Here is a 16,469-nt window from a genome sequence, read left to right on the forward strand (position 1 = left end):
TACTCGTGCGGACTCACAAGAGGTCCTACCACCAGTAATTACGCAAATTATAATTTTGCGGGTTTCATTTTTATTACACGATGTTATTCCTTCACCGTGGAAATCAATCGTGAACATTTGTTGAGTACGTATTTCATTAGAAAAATTGGTACCCGCCTGCGGGATTCGAACACCGGTGCATCGCTCAACACGAATGCACCGGACGTCTTATCCGTTAGGCCGCGACGACTTCCGACACGTTATAGACACGTAAAGCAAACATAGCTTTCCTCGTACAGCTCAGAACTAATTAGATGTTTTATGGAAGTGATAGCCGATGATCCAATATTGCTAAGATTTTAATCAGAAATGGGCGGTTTGTTTCCCTACCTATCCGCTGGTAGCCTAAGGGGATATTCCAGCTGCGCGCAGACGGGTAAGCTCACAGGTAATTCACCTGAGAGAATTTGCGAGCACTAGCCCTAGCAAGAGCAGTGCTTCGTTGAATCTACCACTGGATCGGAATCGCATTCCACTGAAAATTCCGACGGGAAACTCAGTGGGCTGTGTCTATGGGTTCGTTCGCTTGTCGAACCCTACTTTTTTTTTTTCTAACAATCACGCCACGTTAACTGGTCCCGTGCTAAGTTCGTAAAGAACTTGTGTTACAGGTACCAGATAACGGAAAATAAATGTAAGCTTTTTATTATACACATACATATATTGAATAAGCATCCATAGCCCTGGTAAGGACATTTTATATTTATCATAAAAATATCTTCCCCTGGCGGGATTCGAACCCGCAACCCCCTTGTGTAGTGACCATGTCACTTACCACTACACCAGACGGCCGACATATAAGTGCAATGCATGTACGTAATTCAAAACGTTTGAAACATGTGCAAATAATTGAGAACAATACATATTATTTAACTTCGTAAGAAACTCAAGCTTTTAAATTTAGCAGTTCCTTTGTTTGACAGAGCCAAATAAAATAATCTTCCCCTTGCTGTCTCAATATTATGGCGCCGCGCCGCCGCGCCGCGCAGTCGGATAATTCGCCCCGTCTCCCCCTCACACTACACCAGTGACCCAGTTGAATGGGGTGGTTAGTTCGCGAAAAACTTTACGACTTTAGGTCGTTAACAAATCTGGCCAATTAGTGTACGAATATTTTATTAAAGCTTTTTAATGAAATTTTGAAACACGCTAATGAAAATACTTGATCCGCAATCAGAGATACGTAGATACGTCAGGTCAACATTTAGAGCGAATAGTATCGTACGCTTCTGGAAGATAATGCCATTCCTGTTAAATACCTATTAAGTTACCTAATATTGCGGTTAATGGTATATCATCTCATTCCATTTTCTACTAATTAATAATAATGTTTAAACTTACCACATAAATTAGTTCTAGATAGCAACTCAAGCACTCAACAAAAATATTTACGGACGTCGGCCACTAGATGGCTCCGCTTCGATTAATTTCTCATTGCTCCTGTAGATTGCCTTTCGTCTATATTATTTTTAATGAAGAACATATTTATAAATTTTCAGAAATTAATAAAATTTAATCAATTTGTCAATCAATCAATCAATTTAATCAGTTTGTATAACAAATAAAGGCTTGTGTGATTTACTATTTTTTTTATTTTCCGTGTTTAGTTATACAATAATAAAATGCCTTAACTTTAACAACTTAGGGGCATCCGCTACAAGATGTCGCTAGTTTCCACACAAAAAATTTTTTTTGTCTTAAAGTACCGCAGTTTCAGGGCCCTGATTCCGACCGTAGCACTCGTGTGCAGACGTGCTTTTCGACCGCCCATAAATTATTTAGTTTTTATATCACTACATAGTATAAAAAACAAAGTCGCTTTCTCTATCCCTATAACCCTATGTATGCTTAAATATTTAAAACTACGCAACGCATTTTGATGTGCTTTTTTTAATAGATAGAGTAATTGTAGAGGAAGGTTTTGGAGGTTATTTGGAGAGATATACGACAAAGGGAAGGACTTCCACCGAGCGGCAGATAGAGCGACGGTCCGAATGTTGTTGTTCGGAACTTGTATATATGCGCTTTATCTTGAAAATGTCGTAAGCGAGATTCAGGCATCTGTCAATTATCTTGCGTTGTATGATGACTACCCGCCACATGTATAATAACATCCATTAAATAGTAGAGAAATCAAGAATAAATTACAGTTTCCGAAGCGAAGCGAGGGCGGGTCGCTAGTCAACGATATATCTCAGTCTCCGGAGACCCATCTAGTTCGCCCATGAGACGGATATCTACTATTCATGTATAAAGTAGTCGTTAATTAATTGAGGACTCCAGACCGCAGCAAACACCATAGGACAGTGGTTCCGGAAGCGCGCATCGATATCAACCCCATGAAAACCGCAGTCGTGCTCTTTAAAAGGTGTTGCCCTCCAGATACCACTTTGAGTATCCCACCCTGTAGTAGGTGTGGTAACACAAACGCCATTCGCCCCATCACCCTCAGCCAGCCCATCCCGTGGGCCAAGTTTCTAGTCACCCGCGACAGAGGGATGATATTCCGTCTCCATATAAAGACAGTAGTCGACTCATACTCGGACGTCTCTATCCGATAATGAGCAAGCTAAATGAATTGTCCCTTCGTTATAAGGTGACTATCAACAAAACTTGCATACGTCCGGTCATGACCTATGCAAGTGTAATGTTCGCTCACGCAGCCCGCACTCACGTCAACATTCTACAATCCATTCAGTCCTGCATTGCTCTTTCTAGGGCTAGTGTTAGCAAAGTCGCCAAGCTGAGCCCCGTGAGCTCGCCTAAACGCCCGGTAAAGCTAGGATAGCCCCTAAAGATTACAGCATAGGTAAGAAAATAAAACAAAAAAAGTGGATAAGGAGCAACAACGGTCTCTAAGTATTATTAGTTTTCTGCTATCATCACCTGGCATTCACGAGTGGAAAAACGTATTGTAAACTCGCACCGGTAATTATCACCATAGTGTCTATTTCTAGCGCGAAGCAGTCATGCGTTTTTTTTTCAAGACATCCATTATACAATCTACGAGTAATTTAGATCTCGGCTTCTTGTATCAAAGTGGGTGGCGGTATGTCTATGATTTCCCGTCAGGCCCTGAGCCTATTAACCCAATAATTACAATTGTTTACAATTACGTGAGTTACAAGTTCTTTTATCCAAAATCACCAGCACGGTCAGCTCTCTTCATTTTAAAGAGCGTTTCCTTTACAGAGATAAAGCTGTGCCTGGAAGCACCTTACGTAATATCATACTTCCAAACAGGTGATAAGAATTTTTGAGCTTTGATTTAAACATAACCACATGTTATTTTTATGGCCCTCGTAGACAAACAGCCCATCTGATCGTGCGTGGTTACCGTCGCCCATGGACGTCACGAAGGCCAGGGGCCGAGCCAAGCCGCTGCCTTTTGTTTAATACTCTCCAGAAGCCTCGTTTGAAGAAGGATATGTCATAGCGTTCGGAAAACACCGTGGAGGGTAGGATGTGCCAGTGCACAACTGTCACTCTAGGGACTTGGTTCAAACAGGATGTTCATATGTGATTGAACTTCCTGTGCTTTAGAGTTTTCCTGATAAATATTTGGTGTTTGTATATTTTATTTGATTTAAATAGTATAATATAAGGTATTAGAAATAAAACTCTCTGCAAGATTCGAACCAACTATTGCGTGTTTATTGACTCTCCTTGTCCAAAAAACATTACAATATAGAATAAATATTAATAAATTAAGTAATTATTTGAATTTCCTAACGTTTTATTTAATCTTAAGCGTGAAAATGAAATCGGTGGTGCCCTATGGCTTATTCTAAAACGAATACAAACGAAACGCCGCTTTGGCTATTGCTAGTGGCAGCCGACACTAGCGTGTGACTTGGTGACCTCATGACCTTCCCGACATGACATTTATAGCTGACCTCTCCATTAACACTCACACATAGCAACTATAATCAAAGACTTTCGAGACCTCTTCACCAACGTTTGACCTTTAACATCTTCTTCAACACACAATAATACAATCTGGTAAACTAAAGCGACACAACAAGTAAATTCAGGCATACACACACACACACACGTACTTAATGAAACACACATCCATTCATTTCAATAGAACAACTAGATTAATTTGTAGTAATTCAAAACCACTACATAGCCAGTTTAATATAATAACATACAACGACCATGACAATAACCTTCAGGAGCGTCACATATGAACTACACACAACAACCTTTAGTTCACCAGGAGCCAACTTAATACAATTTATGACCTTGACACTAAATGACCTAAGTAAAGTGACTCGGCTAGGTATGGCCACGGGGTCACTTAATGAGCTACGTGGCCAGCAAGCTGTGTGCTTAAGCGCGGTCCACCATCAGCTCGAAGTGGACTGAGCCGCGTCTCTCGTAGCGGTCGTAGAAGATGTTCTTCGCCCAGGCTTTGCACTCGATGTTGATGAGGACACCGGCTGCAATAGAAGTGGCATGATCAATTGGTGCGTTATGAATCGATCTCTTCAGTAGCTGATTAAAGGTCCAGAGCGCCCTAGGCAATCACTTTATCGGCGCCCCTGTACCGGCCATAAATGGCCATCATAATACTATGACTTCTAACTAGTTGTTTTTGCAATTACGATGACGTTGTATCATCAAACCCTAGACTTTAGTAGACCAGGACACTTGTACTTACGCTAATGTGCTAATGAAATATGACGTTATAAATGTGAAGAAATCGTCGATATGTTATTTTCTTTATTTATTTAAAAATTCTGAGCTCGCGCGCCCCTTGTAACTATACGTCCCTAGGCACGTGCCTAGTTTGCCTTACGGATAATCCGTCTCTGGATCTCTTCCTCAATCCTGGTATGTAAGAAATTCATATAAAGCATTGTTTTGTTTACGCCATTACTATGAGCAGCCATTTGGCAACATATCGATTGTATGTGTTATATTTCATAGCTTAACATGAATAACAAATAATATGCTATTATTTCCTTTGCGTCTAGAAAAAATCCATCACCTCGTCTCGCAACAGTTATTGCATTTAGCGAATGAGAGAATTACACACCATTTGGCGACTGCCTATGATTAATGTTGGTATCCAACAAAGTTAGCCTCACAGCCAAAAGTTTCATAAGGACGGTTTCCATTGTCAAATCAATGACTTTTTAATTTTGAATTAATAAAAAATACGTAACACCTATAAAATAATACTCCCCGGTCATGGAAACAAATACCATTTTCTCCCACGTTAGGCGGGAATACTTATCGCTATACAACCGAAAGTTTTATCGTAGTAAAAGTTTTAGCGGAACTCTCATACTCACTTCTAGGTTTCTCAAAGAGTACAGCAACGAGAGGGCTTAGATATCCCTCCTTGTTGGTGAACGGGTAGTAGTAGGAAGGGAACCCACGTCGGGGGATGTACTGGACTGGGCCGATGTTCTCCACGTCAGCAGGGTTCTCGCCTTCACAGGATACCCACACAGTGTTGGCGTCGGGTTTGCCAGACTGTTGGGTAAATTATTTTTAGCAGTCTTGTACTTTATTATTCTCACTAGTTATAATGAGCAATGGAAGTAATTAGTGATTACCGAAACTCAGTAAATTAATAACATCACAACTCAGATCCCATTGCCTATCTAGAGATCTCATTAACATTTATATAACAGTTAACTATCTTTCAAGGCGAAATACAACATTCCTTCACGGCAGGAATAAACAAGATGGAGATGCATAATGGTACGAGCACGCAACATGTGCTGCCTCGAGAGCTTAAGACGATGGTAGAACTAAGGTTTAGGAATTAGAGAATTTGGTTTAAAAAAACAAAAGAGGATATTTCTAGATCATTTGGATGATTTCATTAAATGAAAATTACGATTTTGCTATAGAAAATCTAACATACTAATGCTGCAAAAGAAATACACGTTCACGTTTGCAAGGTAAAATAACAACTATTCTAATATGGTTAAGGCGTAGACTTCAAATGACACTGACTAACTGGATTATAAGTAAACTTTCGGAGAGAACTATACTTGCCAGTGTCTTGATGTGCTGCTTGAGATCCTCGGGCATGTTCGTGGGTAGGTCCTCGGTGTTGTTGTACGGCTGCGGCCTCCAGTTGTATATCTGAAAGAGTTTTCGTATAACTCCTCTTCACTATAACCGCAATGAAAAGCACGCACTTCCATACAATCACTTACACATTTAAATAGACGGGCGTACAACACGAGCTGAAGATGAAATTTACTGGCACAGCCAAGTCGCAATGACTAATGCTGATAACTCTTTTCAAATATAGTTTGAAAGGCGTGTCGCAGCACTTAGATAACAACGTGAGGGCGAGCTAAGCTAAGATAAGCTACGTGAGGAGGACTCAGTTAGTAACGATGGATACCGGTCCGTGGCAAATGGTACAATGGTAAAAAGAAGATGTCAAGATCATCTTAAACAAATCCTTAAAATTGCTTCGGAAATAACTGTTCACCACCTTCTGCTTCTGTTTGGTATTCGAAACCTAGCAAATTGCAAAATGCATATAATTAACGTAAGATTGAACCAAGACTGAATTTGAATCACGTCTTCAAAGTGCTAAAATAAAGGAAGCAGCTTTACAGTACCTTATTGAGCTTGAGGAAGACGCAAGGGCCGGCTTGTTCGTAATTGTACTGGTTGGCTGGAGTGCAGGGATTGAAGTCGTCGACTGGTACATCACAGACTTGCTTCTCGCCGAGTGGTCCGCTGCTGGGAGAGCATGGTACGCGGTTTTCGGCACCATGAGCTTCACCACTGCCACTGCCTTTCTTACGGTATTCTAAATGAATGAATGTCATATTTTTTAACAAAAAAATCCCTTTATTCTACAGAATGAGGTTGACACAGCATACATTTTATTTTCTTATTACTGTAGGTACATGAGTAAATAGCCACTTCGATAAAGCGGTACGACACGAGAACCCTCTCATCGTGGCCGCCGGTAACTACATTCCCGATCCTGCGGACAGAATGGAAAGCAGTCGACGTCGCCCCAAACACGTCATTTCGGATCCTCCCGATCCACTAACGGTGCTTTTAGGTACCTCAGGTTTGAGCCCCGCGAGTTCACCTACTAGTTAAGGTTACGCTGAAATAGCCTCTCAAGGCTCTCAGTTTAGGTAGAAAAAATAATTAGTAAATAGGAAATCTAGGACTATTATGACCTGTGGTTGTTTTTGATTTGGCTTAATCAGGCAAAATTGTACCAAGCACCAAAATTACCCATTTATTTTCAGTTTTTCTTGAATCTCAATATACTTAAATGCTATTAGGAAAAATTGACAAAGGTTAGACGTCCAAAATATATTGTTCACCATAACATTAGAAAAGAACTATTTGATATGAAATTATAATTCTACAGATTGAAAATGAGTACTTACGATTCAAAAATTCGTCAATAACCCTGGCCCATTTGAGCACAGATCCCTTATCGTTGACCTTGTAATAGATCAGAGTACTTTCCACGTTGGCAGTATCTGGCATTGGCCTGAAGCCGAGACCTAATAGGAAAAAGGAATCAGTAAAATTGCCTTAGATGGACAAATAAGTAAGAACTTTATTAAAATAATTCGAACATTCGTACCCTGGCGACAATTTGTTCTTCAATTTCCTTTATTATAGGCAGAGCAGTATACATCTCATTGAAACATAGACAGCACTGCCCATGGACAACGACAACGCCCAAAGCCTAGTTATCTCAATGCATTGTAAAACATTGTCCTCAAATTTGACTTGAAGAACCAAACTGGTTCCAATACATATTATAAATACGATTTCATTGTATAATGCTACATATATTCTAGAGTTTATTAGACTGGCAAGTTTTTTTTTGGAATCGAGGGACTGTTGCCCTGGATGGCTTTCCAGGTTCACCCAATCTGGTGAAAGTCTAATAAAAAATGGCTAAAAAAGTAGGTGTCTATAAATATTCCAATTATTTCATTATTTTATTCTACTTTAATTCTTAAGATTCTCATTTTTTCTTCGCGACTGTTGTTATTGACATAGTAAAACTAATTAACACATCTACCCGCGTGTCTGCCATAATGAGCTACAAAAATATCGTTCTATTATTACCTGGATTACTGCCGATTATTGAACTATCAAGCTGCCACTTCGGCACCTTGGTGTCCAGGGTCTGGTAGAATACCGCTAGCAGAGCAGCGAAGAAGCCGACCAAGATCGCGTAGAAGATAAGGTAAAATAGCAGGATCTTTGCTGTAGATGAAAATATATACTTTACAATTTTCTTTTACGTAATCTATTACTAAAATATACTATATAATTCTATCGCCAACTTCGGCAACTAACTTTTTATTGCTTATATGGGTGGACGAGCTCACAGCCCACCTGGTGTTAAGTGGTTACTGGAGCCCATAGACATCCACAACGTAAATGCGCCACCCACCTTGAGATATAAGTTCTAAGGTATCACGTAAAGTTACAACGGCTGCCCCACCCTTCAAACTGAAACGCATTACTGCTTCACGGCAGAAATAGGCAGGGTGGTGGTACCCACCCGCGCGGACTCACAAGAGGACCTACCACCAGTAATTACCCAAATTATAATTTTACGGGTTTCATTTTTATTACACGATGTTATTCCTTCACCGTGGAAGTCAATCGTGAACATTTGTTGAGTACGTATTTCATTAGAAAAATTGGTACCCGCCTGAAATTCGAACATCGTTGCATCGCTCAACACGAATGCATCGGACGTCTTATCCGTTAGGCCACGACGACTTCAAAATATATGTATATATTTTTAATGAAAGAAATGTGTTTTAGACGCAGTTTTGTCTCTGTCATTAAAATATCGAATATCCCAAAAGTAAAATTATATTTTACTATTTTCAATCTACGACAAACACAAATAACTTTAAAATCATTCGATTAAGAACGAATTTAAAAGCTCTAAAAACGAGTGTAGGTCAATCTAAACTCCGTAACAAATGCACGAGTTATTTGCTAGGAAACAAGTAATTGTACCCACTTAATGACAATTAATGAACTGAACCGATACACGCGTTGAAACACACGCGTACCACTCAAGCAATAATAATATTGGGACACTCAACATTTTAGGAATTTCTCAAAATTTCTTTCAATATTTCGTGTATATCATTAATACTAGATCTACAAAAACTTCCTTTAATTCAGTTAAACCTATGAAACGGTCGTTTATTATACAGAGAGTTATCTTTTTAGATACTTTTTATTTATATCAATCAAAATGTGCACCCATGGCAAGAATCTGTCATTTTTCGTCGCAATTGAAAATGCGACTCGAAATCGAGCCCATTGAATTTCTCGCCGGATCTTCTGAGTGGGTCGCGACTCCGATCCGGTGGTAGATCTTGCTAGGGCAATTGTTAGCAAATTCTCTCAGGTTATCTCAGGTCTTCTTCTTTCTTCTTCTATTCGTCGCTTTCTTCATTGTTGAAGGTCGTGTCCCTGAAACTTGACCGTTGCCTGTCTCGTGAGCTGTTTCCATCTCGTCCAGTCCTCAGCTGCTCGAATGGCGGTTGCGACTGGCAACCCAGTTAGAGCGATTACTTGATCACACCAATGACTAGGTAATCGACCGCGGGGTCTCTTTCCTTCTACTTTGCCCGTCACAATCACTTTGTCCAAGTTATCTGACTGTCGGCGGGCAATATGACCGAAGTAGCTGAGGATCCTCTGGTAACAGATTGTTGAGAGCCTGACTCGGATACGAAGCTGATCCAAGATAGATTTATTTGTCCTCTTGGCCGCCCACGGAATTCAGAGCATTCGTCTACAGCACCACATTTCAAATGCGTTTATTTTCTTGCGCTTGGATGCCCTAATTGTCCAGGACTCTGCCCCGTAGAGAAAGATTGAGAAAACTAAGGTTCGGACGAGTCTCATTTTCGTGACGTTAGAGACTTTGCGATTTTGCCATATTCTTTTGAGCTTGGTCATCGCTGTTTTGGCCATCTACGTCCTTCTCTTTATCTCTCCCTCACTGTTTTATTACCTTATCTCAGGTAACCATACATAAATTACGTTACAAATGGCCAGTATTGTAAAACGCCAACTTCATAGGTGCAAAGACCTATCATGTGTACGTTTATTGTAGCTAGAGCAGATCTTATAATGCATGTACATAATAGTCTAGTCGTTAATGTATAACATACTGCTATAAATCTCAATAAGTCATCTTCGCGTTTGATTATTTCATTCCTTACTCATTTTATTACTGATCTCTTTATCCATTATACCATATTCCTTATTCTTAGTTAGTAGCAAAAATCAAATACTCGTAGGCCCTGAGATTATTACCCAGTCAGTCAGAATTAGGATACTGAACAATTCCCTGAATGATGCCATCAATACATGAGCTCCTGGGATCTTTGCCAAATTGTCTGTCCCTCTTTATGGAGCAGTAGTCGTGGCCTAAAGGATAAGACGTCCGGTGCATTCGTATTTAGCGATGCAACGGTGTTCGAATCCCGCAGGCAGGTACCAGTTTTTCTAATGAAATACGTACTTAACAAATGTTCACGATTGACTTCCACGGTGAAGGAATAACATCGTGTAGTAAAAACCAAAAACCCGCAAAATTATAATTTGCGTAATTACTGGCGGTAGGACCTCTTGTGAGTCCGCACGGGTAGGTACCACCGCCCCGCCTATTTCTGCTGTGAAGCAGTTTGAAGGGTGGGGCAGCCGTTGTGACTATACTGAGACCTTAGAACTTATATCTCAAGGTATGTGGCGCATTTACGTTGTAGATGTCTATGGGCTCCAGTAACCACTTAAAATCAGGTGGGCTGTGAGCTCGTCCACACACCTAAGCAATAAAAAAAATAAAAAATAAAAGAAAAACATAAAAAAAAGTTCCGCACTGCTTTATGCTTATTGCCGAAATATTTTTTTGGAAATTCTGGGCTGCTGGTTCTCGTTGTCTTTTGCACCGTACGTTCCAAGCCAATCCGCTTTGAAAAATTGTTCGTGATGATCCTTTATACCACCGCACTTCCCACCATCAGAGCAGATTTCATCCATACCAGCTGGAACCTGTGCCTTCGTCTACAGTGTATTTCTTTTTTGCTATATCCGGCTTTGGAATGAATTCCTCTCAAGTGTTTCCCGAGCGGTATGATATGTCCTTCTTCAAACGAGGCTTGCGCAGAGTCACGTCGATACTAACCGCTCCGATATTCTCTAATATATGTTTTAAACATATATAATAAAATGTGGTCGTCGTATACAATAACTAATCTTATTCAGACCGCATCATGCGAAAACGATGACGCACATAACCCCGCAGGGCACAACGACCGGATTTTTATACAAAATAATAACTTCCTAAATATCAAACGCTGTTGAAAACTTTTGACACAAGCGGTGACCCTTGTCTACCAGGAGATAAGAGCGGAGCTGGCCAGCAATCTCAAGTTTAGTTCTGAAGGTTTCGTTGCCTTGTAGCCTTTTTGTTACACTTTTGCTAACGAGTCCTTAGAGGGTATCACGACTGTGTCATTTTAATTAGTGTCCTAACAATTAGAATGTTTCTAAGTGATGTTTTGCAATGTAGCCAGGTGATGCTGTCGATTTTGTTGTAACGGTAGTAATATAATTGCTTTGATGGCTAAAAGAGTTCACAGCGCATTTGGTGTTAAAGAGTTACCGGAGCCCAGTTGCTCGTCTTCCTAAAAGGGCAAAAAAAGAAGAAGTGAGTTTCCACAGCACTCTTCCCGCTACCCGCTTCTTCAGCCTTCTTTCCAGTAGTAAATCCAATGCTGAGTTCTCGTGTGGCTAATCAAGACAAAGATTATTGACGCTGATAAAATCAAGCCATATTCCAACAGTATTCGGATGAACTGTTACTTTACAAGACGTCATCTACATCTCTTCTTTTATATCGTTCTCTCACTACTGGGAATCGCGACTACATGTGACGTTCTTCTACTGTGTTCGATCATGGGTGGTACAGACTACCACCAAATGCTTCTCTTACTAGGTCTGACCATCAGGCTGGTGTTCTGCCCACGGCGCGCTTGCCCTCTATGCGACCCGCAATTATGAGCTTCTCTAATTCATGTCTGCATGACCGCATGATGTGTCTACATCAATGTTAGTTAAATCTCGGCCGGTATACGTTTACAAAAATGATTAGTGACTTCTTGACTCAACAATAATCTTTATGGCAGTCGGTATGCTGGCTCTAAGAATGTTGACTTAATCGGTTCGCGGCCGCAAGCTTTAAAACTGCAAACGTCTTTCCTATTTACGACAACTTCAGAAGATGCTTTTCTGTGATGATAAGATTGTGGTACTTATGATAGTTACTTATAACGATATGTACCAATACTAAAACATAATATGACAAACTAAAAACACGTTTTCATTTACGCCAATAAAGAGTAACTACATACATTACCGTCCGTTTTATTTTGGATCGCACCTCATTCACAATCGCGAGTTAATTAATGTACTTTAAAATAGACATAGCTACAAATTAAAGTAGTGTTGACGGCCATTCGACTCGGCGTCGAAAGATAGTGATAGTTATTACTAAATTTTATACTGTAATTAGTTTTTTTAATCATCAGTAGCGATAAGTACATATTTTATGATTAAAACATTACTTTTTTTGTTGTTGTATACAATGGGGTATCTACCCAAGCTGGTAGCCTTGTGAAGCTATTCCAGCGTAACCTTAACTAGTAGGTGAGCTCATGGGGCTCAAACCTGACGACGTTGCTAGCACGAACCCTAGCAAGAGCCGTGCTTCGCAGAATCTACCACCGGATCGGAAACGCGATCCACTGAGAAAATCCGGCGAGAAACTCAGTGGGCTGTGTCTGAGGGATAATTTACTCGTCGAGCCCTTCGTCGCAAGCGACGGGTTCGACGAGAACGGTGACCGGTGCTTGAGGTACCTAAAAGCACCGTTAGTGGATCGGGAGGATCCGAGATAACATGTTTTGGGCGACGTCGACTGCTTTCCATTCTTTCCGCAGGATCGGGAATGTAGTTACCGGCGGCCACGATGAGAGGGTTCTCGTGTCGATGGGGTATCGAGTTTAGAGACATATACCGTAAAAGTATTCTTAGTTTTAATATCTACGACTCTCAAATACCTCAAAAATAATGTTGGTTCTTTCCCCGGAAATGCTTTCTATCATAACGGGACTATGGATAACACAATAAATGTCTTCTCTTTGTTCTGATACTTGCAAATTTGGCGGAGAACACGAACTGATGCTTCGACCGACTATAAAATAATCTGGCGCTAACAAACTAACAAGAACACCAGTGTCTAGATTAAACTGTCGACCAGTAGATCGTTTTCTATGAAGGAAGGATTACTGGTGTTCCGAAGGCCTTTCCATTTTTACCAGGACAAGTGGGCGAGCAAAGCCTCAGCCAGGAGGGGTGGGATTTGCTGACAGCTGCCCGAGCGCCTCCAAAAAGAGACCTATCAGCTCAAGGACAGCTGTTTCACGAATGCACACCAGATCGCTCGTGGAACCGCCAAATGACTTAGGACTCATCATACATCTGCCATATGAAATGTAACATTACTATGCTAATGATAATTTCTAAAGGTGAATTCTCTTTATGTAAGACTAGAGGCCCGCTCCGGCTCCGCTCGGGTCTTTAACAAAAATTTCAACGATTTTTGACCTTTTTGTAAATAATAATGTTTTCTACAAAGTCGTAGTACATTATTTTATTCTATCATCAATAGTTCTCGCAGGGCACTCGATGTAAAGAATATTTTAGGTAATTTTTTTACACCTTGGGTTACATCATTGGAGTTTTAGTAAGGATCCCAATTTTTTTTCAAAAATCATTATAGCCTACTTCACTCGGGAATAATGTAGATTCCAAACAGTGGAAGAATCTTTCAAATCGGCTTAATAGTTTCGGATCCTATTGAATACAAACAAACAAACAAATCTTTCCTCTTTATAATATTAGTATAGACTACGTTTTAGATATGATACGTAATATATAATATGCTTTAGATGAAAGCCGTCCTTGGATCGATTGCCGCAAGGACGTTGCGCGCGCATTCCAATAGGCCCGCAACCCCCCAAGACTCACGCTAGTGCGCGACCCGCGAAAATATGCAGTGCATAATTGAAATAACAATACAGTGATTCAAATTATGCTTTCAAATCGATTCATTCAATTAGAATACAGTTTTGGTGACCTTTCTTTGTGTGATTTAAAAGCTATTTAATTGTTATGAACAATTGACGAGAAATCACATATTTAAATATGTATATTTATATATTGTTACAGTTTTAAATTATTTTATTTTATTAATTTAATTTACGCACAAGCGTACGTACCTAAGCTTTAAAATATGCGGCCACATTATTTTAATGAAATAAAATGTATACCTAGTTCAAATAACTACAGCTGGTTATGTAATGTACTAAAGAAAAAATATATTCTTATCTAAATTTGCTATTTAAAATGCGTAATAAAATTCTAACAAAGAAAAGCTTTTGTAACAGCCGTTTTATAATATAAGTAAAATGCTTCCCTCCAATTTTCGAATACAGAAGTTGAGTTGGCTTAGTCTTTGTCTGGTACTCACCCCAGCTTGAGCCTGTGCGCCCGAGGACCTGGCCCGTCTCCGAGTTGTACAGGAAGATCCTGAACGCCTCCCATTTCCCTAGGTCCGGTGGCGGAGCGTAATACTGTTCAGCTACTTTGTTCTTGTCCGCCATGTTCACACGCTGAGCCGGACTGCGGTCTGAGATCGATTGGCAGCGCCTTCACCCCTGAAGTGCCGCCTCCCTGCCCCTCCAGCTCCCCTCGCTCGCCCTATATACCTCCGCAACCCCTAGTTACCCCTTACGTAATGATTACGTAAAGCGGCGCGCGCATCCAAGACCCCTGCTTCATTCCTACCAGTCTGTTAGATCTATCCGCCCTTGAACAACGACCTCTTTTGTGAAATGTTTCATTATTACAGAGACGGGTGAAGTAGGTCTTCGTTATTTGGTTAAGAAATAAGGTTGCAAACATATTTATTGCGTTCGCATTCAAACCACTGCTCTAAGAATTAAGAACTGTTTTTCTTTGTGTGTTTTGTAAATGAATGATTGTCAACACGTTAGGTCGTTAGTCTACATAAAAATTGATTTCATGTCTGCGCAGTCTTCCGTCTAGATTCAGGGCAGCAATAATCTACAATAATATTACGATTTTCTTGAAGTCTAACAAGAATTAACAAGAGATTATACTTACTGGGTACTCTAATAACATTTTAAACACCTTTATTTTTGTGTTTATTTAGAATTAATATTTATTTATATTTGAAACCATGAATGAGAATGTCGAATAAAAATTAAGATGTTTTTTTTTTTTTTTTCCTACCTAAGCTGATAGCCTTGAGAGGCTATTTCAGCGTAACCGTGGCTAGTAGGTGAGCTCACGGGGCTCAAACCTGACGACGATGCTAACACGAACCCTAGCAAGAGCCGTGCTTCGCAGAATCTACCACCGGATCGGAAACGCGACCCACTGAGAAGAAGAAACTCAGTGGGCTGTGTCTGAGAGTTAATTTACTCGTCAAGCCCTTCGTCGCAAGCGACGGGTTCGACGAGAACGGTGACCGGTGCTTGAAGTACCTAAAAGCACCGTTAGTGGATCGGGTGGATCCGAGATGACGTGTTTTGGGCGACGTCGACTGCTTTCCATTCTGTCCGCAGGATCGGGAATGTAGTTACCGGCGGCCACGATGAGAGGGTTCTCGTGTCGTGCCGCTTTATCGAAGTGGTATGATGATAAAATGTAAATCTTGATTCCGAAGAGAAATCAGTTTATAAATTTAATGGATTCAAATAATTTAATTCGATTTAATTTTACTTTTGTTTGTGTATCAAATCAGGTTCAACGCCTCCAGCTACGGTTCTGTGAAGCTTATATTTCGGAGATGATATGATGAAGCTTATATTACATTTGTATGACCCGTCAAAAAAAATGTTTTCTATATTCCACAATAAAATACGGCCTCATTCTCAATAACTCAAACTTTACAACAATTAGGTACTTCTTGATACTAATAATAATTTAAAAATACACGATTACAGAGAATCCAAGGTATAGGGTAAAGTTAGCATGCGGAAACCTTATTTTTTAATAAGATTATTATGGAACTCTGTATAAATAATGTTTAATGTTTGAAACACTACAAGTATGTATGTACACTCCCAATCACCCTCTTCGGCCAATCAATACCCTGGGAGCGGAAGGTGAAGTATCTGGAAGTCACTCTGATTGCTGCCCTTGAGCTGTTAGGTTTCCTTCCGTGGACTCGGGCAGCTGTTAGCAGATCCTTCCGCTCCCGGCTGAGCCCATGCACGCCCATCTGTACTGGCGTGTCCAGCAGGATTCCACCAGTATTCCCTCTCTCCAAAAAC

At 40.3% G+C, this 16,469-nt stretch overlaps 1 protein-coding gene across 1 annotated transcript; it reads right to left on the minus strand.

Annotated features, from left to right (window-relative positions):
* Window positions 1–3,667: 3,667 nt before the first annotated feature.
* On the minus strand, window positions 3,668–14,812 carry nrv3 (sodium/potassium-transporting ATPase subunit nervana 3). The gene is made up of 7 exons (XM_028169649.2): window positions 14,639–14,812; window positions 8,131–8,271; window positions 7,434–7,553; window positions 6,639–6,832; window positions 6,058–6,147; window positions 5,343–5,526; window positions 3,668–4,484 (listed from the first exon to the last, which is right to left on the minus strand). The coding sequence occupies exons 1-7, from the start codon at window positions 14,769–14,771 to the stop codon at window positions 4,375–4,377; spliced, it is 972 nt and encodes a 323-aa protein (XP_028025450.1). The 5' UTR covers window positions 14,772–14,812; the 3' UTR covers window positions 3,668–4,374.
* Window positions 14,813–16,469: the final 1,657 nt, after the last annotated feature.

Source organism: Bombyx mandarina, chromosome 04 (assembly GCF_030267445.1).
Source record: "Bombyx mandarina strain Sakado chromosome 04, ASM3026744v2".
Classification (NCBI taxonomy): Eukaryota; Metazoa; Arthropoda; class Insecta; order Lepidoptera; family Bombycidae; genus Bombyx; species Bombyx mandarina.